This window comes from Ursus maritimus, unplaced genomic scaffold (assembly GCF_017311325.1).
Source record: "Ursus maritimus isolate PB19 unplaced genomic scaffold, ASM1731132v1 scaffold_20, whole genome shotgun sequence".
Classification (NCBI taxonomy): domain Eukaryota; kingdom Metazoa; phylum Chordata; class Mammalia; order Carnivora; family Ursidae; genus Ursus; species Ursus maritimus.
Window position 1 is genome coordinate 35,869,472 of NW_024424453.1, and position 21,632 is coordinate 35,891,103.

A 21,632-nucleotide genomic window follows, 5' to 3' on the forward strand; every position below is an offset into this window, starting at 1 on the left:
TATAGTAGTCTGTGGTACCAATCTACATAACTTTTTTTTTTTTTTTTTAATCAGAGAGCGAGAGAGCGCGCCAACGTGTATGCACAAGGGGGGGGGGCGGGTGGGTGGGAGTGGCAGGCAGAGGGAGAAGCACACTTCCTGCTGAGCAAGGAGCCCGATGTGGGACTTGATCCCAGGACCCTGGGATCATGACCTGAGCCAAAGGCAGCTGCTTAACCAGCTGAGCCACCCAGGTGTCCCCCAATCTACATAACTTAATAAATTCTTTTCCTATTGCTTAGATTTTACCCGACATATATTTTCCTTTGGTCCAATAAATGGTATACGAATATCATTGAGCACATGGGAGTATTTCTGTAGGAATGCTTCCAAGCAGTGCACTTGGGCCAAAGGGCATGAACATTGCAGTTTGGTCTCTGAAAGGCTCTACCAGTCAGTGTCTCCTCCCACACATGGGCTATGAGGGTGTGTGTTTCCCCACATCTTGGTCCGCTTTAGATATCAGTGTCAACCTTTTATTTATTTATTTTTGCCAGTTTAATTAGTCTGAGGAAATATGTCGCAGGGCTTTTAATTTTTCATTTCTCCATTACTAGTTACTTTGACCATTTTGTAGGTTTATTTGCCATTAGCATTCATTTTTCTTGGAATCACCTGAATTTGTGATTTTTTTCTATTAGACTGTGCTTTTTCTTATTGTTTTATAGATGATCTTTATATATTCTGAATATTAATACTGTTACATATGTTGTAAGTACTGATTATGGAACTTACAGATTAATTTGAGGAGAATTGATATCTTTATAATACAGTGTCTTTCTATCATGAACAGTGCATATTTCCTTGTTTCAGTGAAGAAATTCATCCAATCTTTAGTAGAAGGTTGTGGTTTCCTGTATATATATATCTTACTCATCTCCTTGAAGGCTTGTTCCTAAGTATTTGATGGTTTTTGCCATTAGGGTTTTTTTTCCTATTACATTTTCCATGTGGTTATTGCTGATATAGAGAAAAGTTTCTGATTTTTGTATGTTGATCTTATTATCCCGCCAATTTATTGATTTCTTTGTAAGTTATGACTATCTCTAAGGATTGTATGCCAATTTTTATAGCTTTTGTGTATTTCCAGGACAGTGTTGAACAGTGGATGTATTGAGGGTTTCCTTGTTTTAGTAACTTTAATCAGAATGATGTGTCTATTTAGTATAATGTTTATTTTCAAGTTAGGGTAATTTTCTTCTATGACAAATTTGATATTTTTAAAAATCAGAAATCGATACTGAATTTTATGAAAAGCTTTTTTGGCATAAATTGTAATTCTTTTTTCTTAATTTGTTAATGTAATTAATTTGCTTGAAAGGATTATCTTTGCATTCTTGTCATAAACTTTACTTAGTTATTATGTGCCAAAATGCATGATTTTAATTGTGTACTGTTGTATTTAACTTACAAATATTTTATTTCAGTTTTTTGGTTTTTTTTTTTTTTTGAGATTGGGCTAATGACTTTCTCGGTGTTTTCTGCAATCTGTTTTTGTGTCAGGGTTATACTGGATTCATAGAATGACATGTGAGTTTTTCATCTTTTTCTAATGCTCTGAAACAATTTACAGTAAAAGGAATAATGTGGTCCCCTGCTGTCCAGTGTGGTAGCCACTAGCCACAGATAACCATTAAGCACCTGAAACATGGCTCATCTGAATAGAAATGTGCTGTCATATTTGCCTTGGATTTTGAAGACTTAGCATAAAAAAATATGTAAAATGTCTCAATAATTTTTTAGAAAAATTATTAAAAATAAAATTTTGTTAAAAACTATTAGATATAGATTAAATAAAATTATTAAATAAAAATATTAAATAAAATTATTAAAAATAAAAGTGTTTTTATTCTGATTACTTGTTGAAATGCTAATATTTTAGATGTATTATATTAGATTTATTGTTTTCTTTTACTTTTTAAAATATGTCTACTAGAATATTAAAATGTTTTTATATGGTTCACATTATATTTATTTTGGATAGTTCTTGAGAGTTAACTGGAACTTACCTATAAAACCATCTGATCCTGGGCCTTTTTTTAAGGTCTTTGACTACCCTTTCATTATCTTCTAGGGTTGTTAGAAAACTTTACTACCTATTAAGTGAGGTTTTATAATTTGTATTTTCTTAGGAAGTCGCTTGTTTCATCTGGTTTTTCATATTTATTGATACAAAGTTCTAAGAGTACTTATTTTACTTATAAAATAAATCTTTAGTTTTACCTCCTTTCTCACTGTTCTTTTTCCCTGCCTTCTTTAGAGTTGTCAAGAGTTTGTTTATTTTAATGGTCTTTTCAAAAAATTAACAATTTATTATACTGGTTAGGTATATGATTTTGTTTGTTATTGATTTCCCTGATTTTTTTTACATTAGTTCCTTTTGTCAATTTTTCTTGAGTTTATTTTGTTACTCTTTTTCTAGATTATTGAGTTGAATGAGTAGTTTGTTTATTTTTAATCTTTGTGTTTTCCCCATAAATGTGTTTAAGGGCATATGTTCTCCTTTAAGTGTTGCCTTGATCGTACCCCATAGATTTTGATATATCGTGTTCTTACTAGGTGGTTGTGTATATGTAACCTGGCCATCTCTTTCTCTTCACTTCCGTTTTGTTACAAAATGTCCACCAAGATCACTCAATATGCCTTTGAATGACTTCCCACTGCTCTTAACCTTATTGTGGAAATGGAGCTAATTTATTTTTTAAGGAGCATCACTTTTTACGTAACTTGTAAGCGGTCCAGTCTTTTGTTCAGTAAGAGCTGTAGCCTCTATCATAATGATTGGGGCCAGTATCCTCAAATTATTTCCATTGGTTGCATCCTCTTCAAGTCCTTGCTTTAAAGTATTAACTGTCATAGTTCCTCATGACCTCACCGTTCACCTAAGGAGTACTCCTACCATATTGTCATTATCGGTGCCACCATAATCTTTATTACTACTTCCATTTATTCTGTATCTACCCACATTAAGTGCTTAATGCCCCCAACAGTCTTGTGAGATAGGTATTTTAAAATCCACTTTATAGATTGGGAAGCTCGGAGAGGGTATGTGATTCACTCTGGGTTCACATAGTAAGTGTTGGAGCTAAGATTTGAAACGGTATTTCTGTAACTGCAAGTCCTTTCCTCTTGACCATGACATTGATGCTGTATACGGTCACCTGTGGCTTTTCTACCAACTTCAACCTAAGCTGAAGCATTTTGCTGACCCAGATTTTGCCTGCATTCCTTCTCCTGCTGCTGCTGTGAGTTGGTTGAGAGCAGGGTGTTGAGGGGCAGTGGAGAAAGAGAAAGAGCCCTTGCAAGAGCGCTTTCCCAGAGTTTCCTGCCAGTCTCTTTTGTGATGGCGGATAGCCTCAAACTTCATGTCTTTCCTCTGGCCCCTTTTCTCTATCCCTGGCCTCTTTGCTCCTCTAGAGTCTGAGGAAGGCAGTATAGCCTGAAGGAATGTTCTAGTTCTTGGCTTTGCTGCAGGAAGATCTTGTCTCTTTCCACACTGTCTGGGAAGATTTCCAGGAATCTGTTTGCTGAGCAGAGCTTCAGGAGGAATACGTATGCATCACCTGTTTGATTCAGTCCCAAAGTCTTATCTCTTCTGGGCCAGTGGTTTGCACCCTTTGGTTTTTAATTTAGGCTGAATTTTTAAGATAAATATCATGACTAAAAAAAGCAAGGGTCAGGCAGAGATCTCTAAATGATCTCTATTTTTAAAAAGTAATTTTATAATATATTTGTTTATAGTGATAATTTTAGAATTTTGAACTATACATGTTCTTTTATCCCCTTCATAAAAATCCTAGAAAATTCTGACACAAAGAAGGTGTGAACCTCCCTCTTTTCTCCTCTGCCACCCAGCCTCAGGAGAGTACCACGGGTCTCAAATTCCATAAAAATGTTTTGGAGAAAGTAGGTGCCTACATATTTGACTTTACATGAGGTCAGGGGTAAGAAGTATGTTCCAGAGCACACACATGCTATTCTCCTTCGGAAATGAACTGTTCTTCCCCTCCTGTCACCCCACTTGAAGGGTCCCTTGTCTGTATAGATCTTCCTGACATGCTCCTATTAGTGTGTGAGTGTGTGTGCGTGTGTAAGATTTTATTTTTAAGTAATCTCCACATCCAACATGGGGCTTGAAATCACAACCCCGAGATCAAAGGTTGCATGCTTCACTACCTGAGCCAGCCATGCGCTCCAAGTGTGTGTGTGTGTGTGTGTGTGTGTGTGTGTGTGTGTTTCATGGATCCATTACTAGTAACCCTTCCTTTTAAATCAGAGATGCTCAACTTTGTCTACACATTGGAATCACTAGCTTAAGAATAATATTGATGCCTGGGATCTATCCACAGGGATCCTGATATAATTAGTCTGGGGTCAAGTATGGGTATCAGGCTTAACAGAGCTCCCCAGTAATTCCAATATGCCTCTAAGGTTGAGAACCACGGGGATACAGTTTTATTTTTTTCTCTTATTTATTTATTTATTAGAGAGAGAGCTTGTACAAGGGACACAGGGAGAGAGAGAATCCTAAGCAGGTTTCACACTCAGCACAGAGCCCAACATGGGGCTCAGTTCCACGACCCTGAGATCATGACCTGAGCCAAAATCAAGTCGGATGCTTAAGATTTTTATTTCTTTATTTCTTTATTGTTTATTTCTTATTTATTCCTTATTTATTCTTTATTTCTTTATACGTCTAGATTTTTATTTCCGCAGAAATTCGTCGTGTCCGCAGTATCTGGTCCTATGATTGACATGTAATAGGTGCTCAGTTAGTGTTTGAAGAGTGAATAAATAGTGCATAAGGGAGTAGGAAAGGTTCGCATTCTGCCTGCGCTTTTCCCTCTGCGCTCTTCCCACCCAACCTCCAAATACAGAGAAGACACTCCCTGTTACATTGTCTTCTGAGATAATTCATTCCTGAACTGTCTTAGGTGAAAAGCTGTGGTATGATCCCATGGATTTCAGCCCCAAGTACACTATGGACAGATCTCTTACCTGTAGACTCGTACCTTTGAACCAAAAAGTGGTGTTTTGTCAAGGTTGATAGCTCTTGATAGAAGTGGGAGTGTGTAGGCCCCAGTGCTTTTGAATCGATTCAGAGCAAGTTGGCTTCTCAAGCTTCCTTGTAACGAGGAATTTCATGTCTCACTGGGTCACTGTCTCTCCGAGAATCTGGAGTTACAAATGCTGGCTGTGGGTGGTTTTATTCTGGTCCATACGGAATTCCTACCAGTTTTCCTGCCTGCCCGTAGAAAATCTGACAAAGAAAGAGACTTGGGCTGTGGTTGCTACTGTGCCCAGATGCAGAAGCCATCACGTTTGTCAGATGCTAATGTGGTTACCTAGGTGAGTGAGGACAGATTCCCAGATTACATAATTCCCTGGGGTTTTGAACTGAATTTATTACCCACCTGACCTCCAGCCCTAAAGTTAATCTTGGGCTTTAGTAAATGATGAAACTCTTAACTAGCCTACTTGGCATCTTTATGGTACTTCCAGGTGTATCCTGTGTTTTGTTGTGGGCCTTAGTTAAGGTACTAGAGTTCTTTCCATCTAGATATCAAAGAGATTTATAAATTCTGGAATGTACGAGTAATTATTGTGCTTCCCTGTGTAAAAGAATGCATATCTGATCCTGGATTGGAAGTTAAAAAGGAAAGGAAATAGGATGATTTGCTCCTGTAAGTTAGTGATAGAAAAATGGATGCCTTAGTGGGTAATGCTAAAGGAAAAGAGAAAGTGGGGAGGCTTTATACAAATGAGGAAAGGAAAAAAATCAAAGAAAGAAATGAGTTTGAAAACATCTGGCTTCTTGTCTTTGTGTTCTCTTCAAGCCCAGAGGACCCTCTTGGGGAAGGAGAGACAAGTAACCAAGCTGAAGTCCTTCTAATTACCTGTGAGGCCTTGGAAGATTCCTTCTACTTTCAGCTCAGCTCTTTCCTTGCCTCACAGCGCTCTAGCCATGCTGGTCCTTGCCCTGTGTTGAGCAAGCCAGCCACTCTTGACTTTGCACTGGCCGTTCCCTCTGTCTGGGATGTTCTTCTACCATATATCTAGTGGTCAGCTCCTTCTGCTCCTTCAAGTCTTTGTTTTATTGCCACTTTCTCAAAAAGGCCTACTTAAAATTGCAGATTCTATCCTACCCTCCCCCAACCCACCTTTACCCATCTCTTCATCTTTCTTTTCCATAGCACTGTCGCTTTCTAATATACTGTATAATTTGTTATTTGGTGTTGCCTGTTTGCCCCAGCCCTCACCACCCCAAGGACAGGATCTTTATTTGTTCACTTCCATACCTAGCAAAAGTACCCAGCACAGAGTAGGCCCTCAAGACATACTGTCGAAGGAATGACGCAATATGCATTGTAGTTCTTTGGCTTGGAAATTAGTTCTACAAACTCAAAGGTTTGGGGCCATTGCTGTTTCTCCTTCTAGGTTCAGCCTGCTGTATTTAATTAATTTGTTGGGACTATTACCATCATTTCTCTTTCTCTAATCAAAGGCTTTTTTGGAAGGGGCAGCTGGATCAGACCAGCTGCTCAGAAAGCCAGAGGCTGTGGGAGTCCCTTGAAGTAGATATTGCACTGCTAGGAGAGGAGTGGTCCCCAGTGGGGATGGTTTCCTCCATCCCTACAAAGATTATAGGGATGCTTTCTTGAATGCAAGTTCTCATGAGAGTCCTTCTCAACACAGCCCTTGAGAACTTTCCAATCTCTGAAGAAGAGGATGGCTCGTTGTAGGGAATTTCAAGGCCCAGTTCAGCCTAGTAACTGAGCGGTGTGGTTAACCATCTGATGCCTGGCCAAACAGAAGATGGTCACTTGAGCTACTCGCTGGGGGCTGTGCTACTAAGTTGCTGTTTCTGGTCTTGCCTTCTCCATCCTCATTGCGATAAAATGTGAGAAGCAGTCAGGTTGGGCTTGCCAGGCAGTCACAGGGTCCAGTGAAAAGGACTTATCTTCAAAAGCATAGGGACTTATCTTCAGAAACACATTTTCCTTCCACCTTGGCCTTCTTGCCTTACCAGTTTTTTATTCTTTCTTTTCTTACTGTCCTAGATGTACGCCCACTTCGGGAACTGTCCCTGTCTTGGAGAATTTTCTGTATGCAGTTAATTTAAGGTAGCAGCCATTCTATCATTTTCTACAAATCAGACTTCTGTTAACTTGAGCCATTTGCTACAGGGTTTGGGGGTTTAGGGACTGGGTTGGGGGGTGGGAAGCAGGGAGAAAAGAACTGTGATCAAAGATGTAACACAAAGCCCAGGCACAAATATCTGTGTAATTTGTTTTGTTAGTGCTGTTCAGGAGAAGTAGAATGTGAACCGCATAAGTAATTTTAAATGTTCCAGTAGCCACATTTAAAAAGTGAAAAAGAAACAGGTCAAATGACTTTTAATATCTTTTAACTCCGTGCATCTAAAATATTAATGTTTCAGCATGTAACCAATGTGAAGATTATTAGTGAGATATTTTGTTTTCACATTAGTCTTCTAAATCTGGTACGTATTTCGTATCTGCAGCACATTTCAGTTGGGGCTAGCTAATATTTCAAGCGCTCAGCGGCCACGTGTGGCTAGTGGTTACCATACTGGACAGCGTACACAGAAGGCTCTCACCCACAGTCAGTCAGCTATGTTACATGTTATTTTTATGACTGAAAATAGTTGAGATCTTTCTATCCTCGTCCTCCACTTTATAACCCAAGTCACCACAAAAAGGCTAAGTCATAAATCATATTCACTGTTCTCAGAGAAGGTAGGGAAATGCGAAGAGTATGGAAGATTTCTAGTAAGGGTTGCTAAAATAATAAATACTGGTGTTCTGGTACAAGGAACCTGAGAAGTATCATCAATGGAAACCCCAGACTACACAGTGAGGCTCTCTCCATTTCTAAAGCTGGGAGCCTACGAAGGAGTTGGAGGAGCCTGCGAATGTGGTATCAGCTGGGTGTGTCCCTCCTTGTGTCCATGAGATTGCTAACTTCCTCAGTTTCGCGGGTTTCCTTTCTGGTCCATGGGGCAGAGTTGCAGCTGGAGCCTTCGAGCGTGCAAGGCATAGTCATGGCCAAGGCCCCAGCTGTGTTCCAGGGACCTCAGAACAGTCTGGCTTGTCGCCTTGGCCAGCTTTATGGATGCGCCCCCTCGGAACTGACCACTCCGTGGACATTTGCTTGGGGCCACGGTACCAAAGGGCACCGGTCTGCTGTCTGAGCTGTGGTTGTCAGATTCCAGCCAGCAGAAAGGAGACCAACAAAAAGACCTCAAAACCCAAAACATCTAGATCAAACAGCCGCTTTGCCTTTTTCTGTCTTTGTTTCTTGTGCATATGTAGGAAATTCTTAAGTCAGGAGTGGGGAGGGTAGCTGTCCTGTAACTCGTGGGTAGTGATCTCACGTAAAGCATCGAGTCCATTGCTGCCTGTTACATAATTTTATCTCTCTTTCCTTTTTTAGGCCGAGGAGTCTTGTAAATGTAATGGCTGGAAAAATCCCAACCCTTCTCCCACGCCCCCCAGAGCTGACCTGCAGCAGATCATTGTCAGCCTAACAGAATCCTGCCGGAGCTGTAGCCATGCCCTAGGTGAGTTCCTCCGTCTTCAAGGGACCTTGAACGATGCCATTGTTGCCTGAATTCCGTGGGTTAGCCATGCTTGCGTGCTGTTTACCTCCGAGTGAGGCAGTAACAAAAGAGTCCATTTAGTCTCATGAATTTGCTTAATGTGAGACAAGCCCCGCACTGTTCACACAGACTCCTTACCCATCTCTTCCCCTTTCCCCTAAGAGCTGGATTCAACTGGGGGATTGCCAGAGACGAAGGCGACAACTGAGCTGGTTGGAATAAAGCGTAACGTGCCCTGATTCATTCTGATCGGGGCCTGAGGGTCTTTGATCTCCACGGTAGAAAGCTCAACCAACTGGTTGGTTGTCTAATTGTTACTACTACTACTACTACTAGTACTATTATTATTATTATTATTTTCTGATTGCCTGAACTTTCTGGAAGTGCTTCATTTTGTCCTTGGATTCTTTAGTTTCCTGCTTCTGGAAGCTCTTTCTTCATTGGCTTGTGTTTGGTGAATGTTTACTTGTGTTTTCCCTTTCAACCTTCTTATCTCTCCCTGCAAGATAATCATTGTCAGTTTGGCAAGATGGACTCTGCCAGAGTTACTCAATAGGACTGTGCGAAAATGTTCTTGTCCTGATATGAGTTTTAAGTTAAAAATTTTTAAATTGTGTTTGGTTTGGGTAGATAAAAGTTAACGGTAGTGGTTTCCTCTGTATTAAAATTCTAGTTCATACAGGATCATCTTGGAATATTATACTTTACGCCTTCAGTTATCCAGTCTCCCAAAGAACGTCTCTATGTCCAGTTGACTGTCCAGTGCGGCTTCGGCAGAACATTCTCACTGCAGTGGCTTTTCCCCCTGACCGTTTCTAAGTGGGTGCCTTCTTTGGGACGTCATCTCTCTTTCAAGCTTCTTGGTGATATCAAATCGGGCAGCATCAGCCTTCAAGGTAGCATGATGTCAGGCCAGTCTGAAGCTTTATTTTGTACTCAGCTGGAGAGTATTTCAATACTTCCAGAGCAAAAAAGCAGATAATGTGATCTTCCCAGGAAGTTACTGCAGAGGACTAACCTTTCGAGAAAGGAAATGGAGACCACTGATCTCACAAAAGAAATAAACACACTAATAATTACATCACTGTATAACTGGCATTTAAAATAATGTAAGTTCTGATTTTTGAGACAGCCAGCACAACACCTTTGCTCGTAACTTACCTTTTCACAATTGATCCCTGAGCGAGTGCCCTTTAGAATTTGCCTCAGGAAATATGATGCAATATAAAGCTGGCTCAGAAACTTCTTAAGCACTGGGCTTGAACTGTATTTGGTATTGATTGGGAAATCCGATTATCTTACATCAATTAACATTTAAAAACAGAGTCTTCTTTCTTAGCTGAGCAGATTGTCTCCATTCGGAGCATGTAAACAGACATGAATGCCCAAAGGCAGAAATGGCCTTTTACAAAGAAAAGCCAACTTTGTTCCCTTTTATATTTCTTAACAAGCTTTGAAAACAAATACCTTTATTGGATGATACATAACCAAGAATGGAGGGGAAAAAAAGTACATGTCCTTTGACCTGGCAAATCCCTGCCAGAAATTTAACCTACCTATAAATTAAGACGTACCCTCAAATTAAACTCAAAGAACAGTTAATTACAGCCACATTAATGATATTCAAAGAACTAGAAACAACCTAAATATCCCCATGTAGGAGATAATTGCTTGAATTATGAAAATCTGTATTATAAAATTCAATATGGCTATTAAAAATGATATATTTTCCAATATGGAAAGGCATTCTTAACATATTATTAATGAAAAAAGCAAGTCATAAAGCTGCTTAATTGGAAGTTTTATAATTTAGGACTACATTAAGGATGCACCAGCCCAAGTTCAAATCCTGGCTTTACAACCAGTCACTGAGTCAGGGCATGTTATTTCATCTACCTGGAGCTCCATTTTCTCAGCTCTGAATCAAAGTTAATAGTATTTATCTCATCGAATTGTTGTGAGGCTTCAGTGAGATAAAACAGAAAAACTTAAGAACAGTACCTGGCAAATTATTGTGCATTACTAACTATCAGCTCTTCTGGTTAGTAGTAGAATTCCCATGACTACCAGAGTTCTTTCACTTCAACCAACAGATAGGAATTCTGCCCAGCTTAAATAAGAAACCAGTGTTTATAAAAGGGTACCAGTAGCTCCCAGAAGCTGAAAACAGAGGGAAACCCAGTTCCAGTGTGGTCCGGGGATTCTCAGCTGCAGAAATCTGTGGGCCTTCTGTCCAGGGCACCCCCACGGGGTGATTCAGCTCCATCTGCCCTGTCCCTGTGAGTACGGGCTTAGGAGGATTTACATCCCTAGAGGCTGGGATGCGATTGGTGTGGCGTCTACCGTGTGCCCCAACCCTCAGTTGCAGCCTTAGGGAACTGCATGGAAGGTGGTTATTCCCACGCAGGCAAGCTGACTTAAGAACAGCATCACGAGCACAATCTCATTTTATCAGTTTAGAAAATATGACCTGTATTTTCATATGTACTAATCCAACAGATCTGGAAGGATTATGTTGAGTTGCTGACAGGGCTTTTCTCAGGGCACTGAGGTTTATAGGTGTCTTAAAAATTATTTCCCTGTCTCCTTCTTTTCTCCCCCCCCCCACCATATTCCCCTCTATCTCTCTTCTGTCTGCTTTCTTAAAATTGAAATGTCTGTACATTTTCAAGGGCTCTTGGAATTGTTGGTGAAATGCCATAGTTTGTTTGTCTTATTGGGGCTCTAGAAAACTTTTTTCAGAGGTTACGCTTCCTCTCCCTCACACCCCTCCCCTTAAAAAAAACTTTATTATGGAAAAGCTCCCACATATGTAAAGGTAGAAAGAATAGTTTAATAGGCACCTTGTACTTATCACCGGCTTTAATAATTATTAAAATTTGCCAATATCCCAAGTGCCTGGGTGGCTCAGTCGGTAAAGTATCCAACTCTTGATTTCGGCTCGGGTCATGATCTCACGGTCCTGGGATCAAGCCCTGAGTCAGGCTCTGTGCTCAGCCGAGAGTCTGCTTTAGATTCTCTCTTTCCCTCTACCTCCCCTCCTGCTGGCTTGCTTGCTCATGCTCTCTCTCTCTCAAATAAATAAATAGATCTTTAAATAAAAATTGGCCAGTTTCCCTCCCCCTCACCTTTTTTTTCCTTTGGCCAGAGTATTTAAATCAGGTTCCACACATATTTTCTTATTCATGCAGATTATTTCTTAGATATTACCAACAAAGTAGAGATTAGGGTATAGGGAATTCCGTTAGACATTATGCAGGCCTGAATTCTAAAATGCATTTAAATTTGTGCGCACTGATTTCCATGGTCACAATGCTGAGTATGGTGGATTTAGTCCAGTGATCATGCACGTGTGTCAATCTGGAACATTCCTGTACTTACCAATACATAAGCTTCAGGCTTCTCAATTGAGACCATGACTGTTCTGTTGTTTGGCTGTTGGGTACCCTTTGGTTCAGCCATACATTTTCTCCTGACAGTGAGCCCTGGTTTCATGTGGTCTCCTGACAGTTAACTTCCATCCCAGATGTCCTTGGCCTGCCATCATTGGATACTCCTCTGTGTCTCCTGGGTATAAAACGTTCTGGTGGGAATTGGGAAATGAGAATTCCAGGCTGGGCTCAGCAGTTTACCAGTCCCTTAACCTCTCTGCAGTTTGGTGTCTTCATCTACAGAGTGAAATGGTTAGTCTGGACCCATGCCGTCCAGAGTTATAGCCACTTGGAAGGTGAGCTAATGAGCACTTGAAATATAGCTACTCGGAATTAAGATGAGCTATAAGTAATAAATACATGCCAGATTCTGAAAGGTTAGTATGAAAAAAAGGGAGCTATCTCATTAATACTGATTATATGTTGAAATGATATTTTAGGTATATTGGGTTAATAAAATGTATTATTAAAATTAATTTCACCTGTTTCTTTTTTCAGTGTTGCTAATGGAAGACTTAAAATTACACATATGACTCACATTATATTTCCTTTGGATAGCGCTGGCCTAGAACTTTCTGGTCCATTCTCTGAAATTATTTGTTATTTGGGAATTGGTACTGTCAAGTTCAGTTTACAGAAATTTAACAAAGCGTCCTAACAAAGCGCTTCAGTGGCCCAAACATTTCTCCTTGTTTTAGTATTAATAAAAATTCCTTACCTGGGACTGCTTATTTAAATAGCAATCTGCGGGGGCGCCTGGGTGGCACAGCGGTTAAAGCGTCTGCCTTCGGCTCAGGGCGTGATCCCCGCATTATGAGATCGAGCCCCACATCAGGCTCCTCCTCTATGAGCCTGCTTCTTCCTCTCCCACTCCCCCTGCTTGTGTTCCCTCTCTCGCTGGCTGTCTCTATCTCTGTCAAATAAATAAATAAAATCTTAAAAAAAAAAATAGCAATCTGCTTCTGTGATCAAGAGATAGGAAACACACCATTGTGATCAAACACAATTGGAGTTTTTGTTGTCATTTTGGAGTCCATTGTTCTGAACTGTGCTAGGACATTCTGATTATTAAATTTGACTAGTGATAGATTTTTGCAGTTGTATATGGGAGGCTTTTGGTTATTTTTCAGTGCCATCGCTTTTTTTCTGATAAACATACACACATATACATCACACAGACACACTCATATTTAAACATTACAGTGGTAGAAATTGACAGTTGTTGTTGTTTTTTTTCCTCCTGTGGTTACCTCTGCTTACCTGCTTATTTACAGTAGAAACTTTCTAAGGAAAGTAAAGACTAGCATGAACCAATTGCACTAGAGCTTACTTTCTTGAATAGTGGGAGGTAGGAAGGGACTAACGGTGTTTTTCTCATGGGCTATTTAAAACATTTAAATCATAAGTAAATCATTTGACCCAACACATTCTCTTTAGCCTTACCACATTTGCGTCGACCTCCACCACTTAATCACCCCCAGTTCCCATTTATATTTGTGCTGTGCAGATGCCAAGTGATATAAATAGGGGGCCCGGCACAGCCATTCGAGTCAGGTCAGCTATTGCTCTTGGCTGGGTGTCCTCTCTTTTTGGTTTTTTTGTTTTTTGTTTTTTTAAGATTTTATTTTTAAGTAACCTGTACACTCAACATGGGCCTTGAATCTACAGCCCCAAGATCAAAAGTTGCATGCTCTACCAATTGAGCCAGCCGGCCGTCCCTGTTTTCACTAATGCCATCTTTTACCTACGGGGTTCAGAGTTGTCAGGAGCTGCGAGTCTGGTAGGGCAGGAGTTAAGGGGTGAAATCTGGTAGTATTTGTCCTGCTCACTTGATGTCAGTTACTTTTCCCTACCTTCCTTGGGTCATGAAGGCCTGTTGATTTTCTCTCCGTGTGCCTCCTTCCAGCTCTGCCTGAATTCAGCTTTCTTCTCTGGATTCTTTGATTCAATCTGCAGCAGCGCCTGGAATCCCCAGCTCCATCCTTGTGCACCTGGCTTCCCAAGAAAGTAGTGATCTAATCTGATCTAAACATTCTCCCGTTTAACCCCTCGGAGCCTCCCACTGTTCTCCTAATGAAGTCCAGCTTTTGCTGAGCATGCACGGTTGTTCTGGCCTCTACCCTCTACCATCTGGCCTTTCCCCCAACCGTTGATGCTGCATTTTGGCCACCAGGCTGCTCCATGTTCTTGGAACGTTCTTTGCACTTTCTCCAACCTCCGTTGTAGATGTGGGGGCTCACACCACTGGCAGCGCTTTTCCTTCTCTTTCCTCCAGGGGAGCCTGCTCACCTCCAAGGTTTGACTTGTCTAGAGCTTGGTGGAGACAATAAAAGCTTTCTTGGGGCTATATTGCAATGTTCCTTGCAAACCTGTAATTATTTATAATTATATATATAAGATATATAAGAAACGATTGTATAATATACAATTATATGATATATAATTTATAATAATATTTATTGTAGGTTTTCTGTAGTAGACTAAGGTTTAAGGACTGACTTTTTCTCTAGTTCCTAATGTATTCCGTTCCTTGGGCATATTTGGGCTTATTCCTTCATTGATAGACACTCAACTGAATTCAGGAATGCTGAAAAGATGACTGGAGGCATTTATTTGCGGGGGAGGTTTCATAGTTTATAGTCTGTACCTGTACCATCTAAAACAGTAATCACTAGTCACGTGTGGCTACTGAGCTCTTGAAATGTGGCTAGCTGGAATTGAAATGCAGGGCATGTGTAAAATGTACACTGTTTTTGAAGACTTAGTATGCCAAAAGAATGTAAAATACTAGTAATTGTTCACATTGAGTACATGTGGAAATGAAAAGGCTGGTATATATTAGGTTAAAGAAAATGTATTAATAAAATTAACTGCACCTATGTTACCTTTTTAAAATTGGCTCCTAGAACATTTATATGTACATATGTGGTTTATATTATATTTCTACTGGACTGAGCGCATCTAAAGGGCCCTTAATCTTAAACTTCTCTTTTTTCTCCATCCAGATCTGAGATTACAAAAGAGGAAACCACTTTTAAATTATAAACTTTTGCACAGTCAATTCAAAAGGTTTCATCGAAGGAATTTGTTTTACCTCTTCTAGCTTCGACCTCAAATTCCCATGAGCAAAAACTGTATTTGAACAGCTTACAAATGCTACAATGCCGTGCTGTTTGCTTTCTTTCCAGTCCAAGGGAGCAGAGACATGTTAGCTGCCTGCCCAGCTGCTGCCCGTTCACACTGCAGGGCATGTGAGGACTGGCAGGCTGTCCTCAAGAGAAGTGCAGGCCAGTGATACAGGGAGCCAGAGCTGAGCGAGGGTCACAGCATATGGTGACAGTGTGCTTCCTGTTCCCAGCAACGCAACAGCTGCACCGTGATCCTTGGCAGCGTGCTTTTGGCGGGTCTCCCTGTGGCACCCTGGGTATTTGCAAGTCTGGCACAGCACTGAGAGGTGCCATGGTACACCCTCCCGAGAGGTATCAAGAGAGCAAAACCTCCCCCAGCCTTCTGCCTCACACCTTCCCTCTGCTTCCCTCTGCTTCCCTCTGCCCTCTACGCACGCTAGCCACTGGGGGAGCCATGGCAGATGAGAAAGAGTGAGCTTTTCCCCCAAGTAAAGGGTTGGCCAGTTTTGGGTAGTTCTATCGATGCTTTGTACCATACTCTTGGAGGACTATTTGAAATGAAAGCAGGGTCCTTTATATTTGTTTATTCAATTCCAGGTAGATGAAAGATTTTTTAAAAACCGTTTTTTGGAAAACAAGTTCAAACTTACAGAAAAGTCGTGAGATTACTAACAAAGGACATCCCAAAGCAAAATTCCATTTTGCTCAGATTTACCTTTTGGTAGCGTTATGCCCTCTCTGCTTTGCTTTTTATATGTGTGTGTGTGTGTGTAGTTTACTATATTTTTTTTCCTGGACCATATGAATATATGTTGCATATATATCATGGCCTTTTCTCCTCTATACAATGTATCTTTTCTAAAATTAAGGATATTCTTTTACGTAACCTTAGTTCAGTTACCAGCTTAAGTAAATTTTAGCGTTTATGTAATATTTGAATGTACTGTTTGTGGTCTTTTATCAGTTGACCCAAAAGTGTTCTTTATAGCACATTTTCCTTCATAGTTAAGCATCCAGTCTAGAATCGCATGTGTAGTTAGTTGTCATGTGAAAGGAAAACAGTTTGTCTACTTAACTCATACTCAGAACACTTCCAGAATACTTCTGGCGCCAGATGTGTGGGGTTTTACACACAAGCAATTCTCCAGCTTTCCGGTGGACAGCTAGTGGGTGTTTTGCAAATTTTAACTCAGTTCTCACACTAACTGCCTAAAGTTAGTGCAGACCCCACAGGTTAAGGGCTCCTTCCTTCCTCCTTTCTTCCATTTCTGGTGCCAATTGCAAGTCCTAGTTTTACCTGTGCTTCTGACCGACTGGCTATAAATTGGGAGATGCCCATGACCCCCTCCTGGGGTTGGATAATTTTCTAGAGCAGCTCAAAGAACTCAGGAAGACCGTGTATACTTATTTGCTTACTGGCTTATCGTCAGAGGATACAGTTCAGAAACAGCCAGTCGGAAGAGATGCACAGAGCAAGGCAGGGGGAGAGGAAGTTCTAAGCACGCCACTCTCCCGGCACCTTTCTGCCTCCACCAGCCTGGAAACTCTCCAAACCCCTTCAGTTAGGGTTTGACGGAGACCACATATTATGTAGGCATGATTGACTGCACCTTTGGCTCTCAGTGATTAATTCAGCCTCCAGACCACTTCCTACCTCCACCATGGGTAGAAGAGGTGGGGCTGAAAAATCCAACCCTTAGTCACTTCTTTGGTTCCCCTGGCAAACGGCCCCCATCCTTAAGGGACTTTAAAAGGTCATTAACATAAACTCAGGTGTGGTTGCAAGGGACTTGTTATGAATAACAAAAGATGCTTCTTTCACATTATTACTCTCATTACTTAGGAAATTCCAAGGGTTTTAGAAGCCCAGTGCCAAGGAAAAAAAAAAAAAAAAAAGGCAGCGGCACCAGGCCAGGAACAAAGACCAAATATATATTTCTTTATAAGTTACAGTATCACAGCAGGTCCTTTAATCTGGAACAGATTCCTCAGCTTTTTTTCTGGTGTTTTTTTTTGTTTGTTTGTTTTGTTTTGTTTTGTTTTGATCTTTTATGACATTGACATTTCCATGGAGGAATGTTTTAAATTTTAAAAACAAACCTGTTGAAGAGCTGGGAGAAAATAATATTTTTTGTCATCTTCTGGTTATGAAGGGAAGACCTTTGCCAGCGAGACCTTAAAGAAATGCCAAACATAGATTTGACTTTCATAAAAAATTTAAAATTCCTTTACAGCCCACCCAAAGCCCCAACAAAAACCAGAAGCATTTACAATGAATATGACAGACGTAAAAGCTCTTTCAAGGCACTAAGAAAAAAACTAACACCCTAAAACAGGCAGAGGATCTGAGGAAGTAGAGCACAAAAGAACCAATACGGAAGGCCAGTAGCCTGAAGAACACACGCCTCTAAGGGTGCTCCAGGGGCTGCGGCTCAAAACAGCGGGGGCCCATTCATTTTCAAGATTGATTTAATGACTGAGAATGATTCTTCGGCGTAGGCAAGAGTGGGGGAGGCGCGTTCTCTCCCACGCTTGGCACAGTGTACAGTGATGCAAACGTCACTGGTGGAGGAAGGTAAACCAGGCAGCACGTACAAACGCTTTATTTATTTATTTAAAATATCTTATTTTTAAGTAATCTCCACAGCCAACCTGGGGCTCAAGAGCAAGAGTCGCGTGCTCCACCGCCCAGGCCGGCCAGGCGCCATACAAAAGCTTTAAATAGCAGTGATGCCGTGTTACGAGTCCTGTGGCAGATGAACTGCTGTAGATTGGGGCATTGTAGGTTACAGATCTTGAGTGTCATTTTTTAGTTTTTAGTAACGGGCTTTCCAGCTGCACCATAGAGGCATATCTCTTTAAGAAAATAAGTTTTAGATCATTTAAGGTAACCTATTTGCATCAAAAAGGCTTCTTTAGAAAAGATTAGAAGAAGGTTTTTTTTTCCATCCTGAGTGACCCTTTTTAGTTAAAAATGAGTTGTTATCGGTACAATAACTAGTTGAGCTGTGTGGTTAGAGTGTGAAGTGCTGCTGGGTGTTTGGGTTGGGGGTGGTTGGGGGTGGCTGTGGGCTCCTGAGTAAGTCCTGTCCTGTTCTGGTCAGCAGCTCCAGAGTCAGTGTTTGGATTTGGTGGGGATGGGCTTGTTGGAAGAAAGTGATGTTTTGGGAAGAGTACCCTGGGCTCAGAGAACACAGCCTGGGACTATTCTGGTACTCTGGGCTTGAGATCCCAGCGACCACCAAGGTAGGAATAGAGAAAAGCGGTGACTCTGGGAGACAGGAAGCTCACCTGAATGTGGGCACCGGGAATGTGTAGAAGGCAAAGGACGACGAAGGAATGAATGAATGACAGGCTTCTTGTCACAAGCAGGGCTGGCAGGAGGGAATTGCCATCTTGAGGAGGGCCCTGAGGATTGTGACCCTAGGGTCAAGTTTGCCTTGACGGTGGTACACCGATGTTGTTGGGATGGGCTTAGTTGGTGACGTAGACCTGATGAGAGGGAGAAAGCTGACAGCTAGATAGAGTGGAAAAGGAGTCTTGGTCAGAAAGGGCCCATAGTTGGAGAGTCTGAGAACATGGCCGGTCCAGATGACTAAGTATTTATACAGTGCAGACATGACTGTCCTTGTCTAGCTTTCTCATTCCAGGGAAGCTTCTCTTTCCTAGCAGCTTGTCCAGACCACCTATTTTCCCTTCTTAAGGAGATGGCCCACCCCTTTACTTTGATCTGTCTTCCCCCATCCCATAATTTATTCTAGGAAGCTTAACCCTTTTCATATAGTAGTATCCTTCTGCCTCAGTGTACCCCCTTTCACCCCAGATCCATCTGTCCTTTATTCTCAGAGGAAGAGATACCTACGCTCTTGTGGTGCAAAGATGAGCCCCATTTGTCCAGTACAGCCTTTGCCTCCCTCCTTCCGGGAAACTTACTGTTCCATTTACCCCTGCCCAAGTCTCCAGCTCCTTAGTCCTCTGTGATTTGGCTTACACACACAGAGCTTTGAGGAGGGATCACAGATTTCATTATGCACAGAATCAGAAGGAAATAAACTTCCTCAGGTCTCACTTCTTAAGCATGTTAGTATTTATCTAGTCTACTTTTCAGAATATGCTGGAAGGTGTTTCCAAACAGTGGTTTCCAAACTGTGGAGCCCCCCACAAGAGGAGGGGTTGTCCCCCCAACCCCGCCTTCTGAAAAATAGGCACTCCCACCTCTGTTTCAACCAGAATAGCTCTTTCTTTTTCCGATTAAGAATTCATTGGTGTTAAGTGTTTTGTGACTTAAACTACTGGTTTAAAAAATAAATCATGGCTTGTACTTCCATGAATTAAACTCTTATGTTAGCACCTTAGTTAGACTGTTTCATATTGTGGTGAATCTGAAGGAATTTATGTTATATGTATATTTTAAAGATTTCATTTATTTATTTGACAGGGAGAGAGAGAGAGAGAGAGAGAGCACAAGCAGGGGGAGTGGGAGAGGGAGAAGCAAGCTCCCCTCTAAGCAGGGAGCAGAATGCGGGACCCTGGCATCATGACCTAAGTCGAAAGTGGACACTTAAGCTTAACGGACTGAGCACCCAGGTGCCCAGAATTGATGTTATATTGTGAACTGATTGCTTTCACAGCGTATCACTGAAAAGCAATTAAACCTCACAAGGCAAAAATAGTCTTCGATAAAATTATTTCTGTAAATAACTGACATAAAAATTTTGACCTAGTTGTCTCCAGAATGAGGCCTGTGTCCCCAAGGCTTCAGACTGACCTCAAGGAAGATTTTGTAGACTTAAAAAAAAAAAAAAAAAAAAAAAAAAAAAAAAAAAGACAACCTGGCAAACATTCCACCTAAAAGAAAGTCTAATTTTGGGCATCTTTTATAAAATGATGAAGTCACATATTGGATAGCCAAGTAGAAAATAATAGATTTGCATATTAATTTTTTGTTTACATACACATATATATTTGTAATTTTTCCATGATATGTTACTTAGGTTCTGAGGAACATTTTAGTCACTCTTTTTCTGTTTGGTAATGTAATAATACAATGTTGGTGTTTTCAAGTTCAGACGTATGCACTAGACGTATTGCACAATACCTAAGGCAGACAGATCACCAAATTTCCTTCCTCTCCTCTTACTTCAAAATGCTCTGTGGGTGGGCACGCTCACACACACACACACACACACACACACACACACACACACGGAGGTACAGGTGTGTGCACATTATGCTCATCACCAATGGCCCATGACCTTGGGCCCATCACTCTGCCTTTCCATTTCACTGCCTGAAAAAGGAATGAAAAGTAGGTGGCCTCTGCCCTCCAATTCTGAGTTCTTTAATCTGGCTTCCTGGTGGACATGTGCTAGTCCCAACCTCTTGGTATTTAATCCTCTTGACTCTCTGAAAATGCTTTTGATCAGATATTTTAGTTCGAGCTCCCTCAGAAGCGGATTCCAAGACAAGGATTTGAATGCAAGTAGTTTATGTGGCATGAAGCTAAGGGAGTAGGAAAGTGAGATGAGGCGGAAAAAGTGGCCAGTAAAGGCTGAATTACTGAGCCAGCTCCCACCTTGGGCAACTGCTCCTGAATTTTGTGGGGGAAAGTTTGGGAGCCAGTTACTCAATCTGAGGGATGAGGGACCTGGGGTTTTTATTTATAGGCTAATATCTTAGTTTGGGGTTGAAGGCTGCTCTTGAGGGGCAGGTGGTGGGTGGCAGAGCAGGTGACAGTGGTAGGAAGAACCTTCAGGGAGAGAAATGGAGCAGCTGTGGGTGGATGCCTGGAGGTGTGCCCTGCAGTGGTCAGGGAAGGGGATATGGGCAGGGTCCCAGCAGCGTTCTCTGTCCCAGTCTCCCGATGGAGCTTCGTGGCTTAGTTATTTATTTATTATTTCAAGATTGTTTATTTATTTGAGAGAGAGACAGTGTGTGTGCATGAGCTGGGGAGAGGGGCTGAGGGAGAGAGTGAGGACGAGCAGACTCCCCGCTGAGTGTGGAGCCTGATGCGGGGCTCAGCCTCAGGCCCCTGAGATCGTGCCCTGAGCCAACATCAAGAGTCTGACACTTAAGTGACTGAGACACCCACGAGCCCCGAGCTTCGTGGTTTAATGACAAGAGCACCGCGGTGTCTGGAGTAGACTGACCCAGGCCCTGACACTTGGCAAGTATTCCTCAATATTCTTTAGTTCCATCTCCTTTTGAGAAGGCAAGGGAGAGCCCTCTGCTCTTCTCTGTAGTTGAGTCTTTAAAAGTGATCGCAAACCCTTCTGTGTTTAAGCATTTTGAAGCCAGCACAAGAGCTACACCAGAGAGGTTTCCCCTCGAGGTGCTAGTCCCTGCTTCGTGGCAGCATAGTAACGAATGTGGGGGACGCAGAGGTGAGGGGCGTGATCCTGACCCAGAGGA

At 41.5% G+C, this 21,632-nt stretch overlaps 1 protein-coding gene across 1 annotated transcript in view; it reads left to right on the forward strand.

Annotated features, from left to right (window-relative positions):
- Nucleotides 1-21,632, forward strand: part of KAT2B (lysine acetyltransferase 2B) — a 99,308-nt gene that overhangs the window by 21,264 nt on the left and 56,412 nt on the right. The window contains exon 2 of the mRNA XM_040636859.1: nt 8,497-8,623. Within this exon, the coding sequence (XP_040492793.1) occupies nt 8,497-8,623 (127 nt within the window). The remainder of the gene's footprint in view (nt 1-8,496; nt 8,624-21,632) is intronic.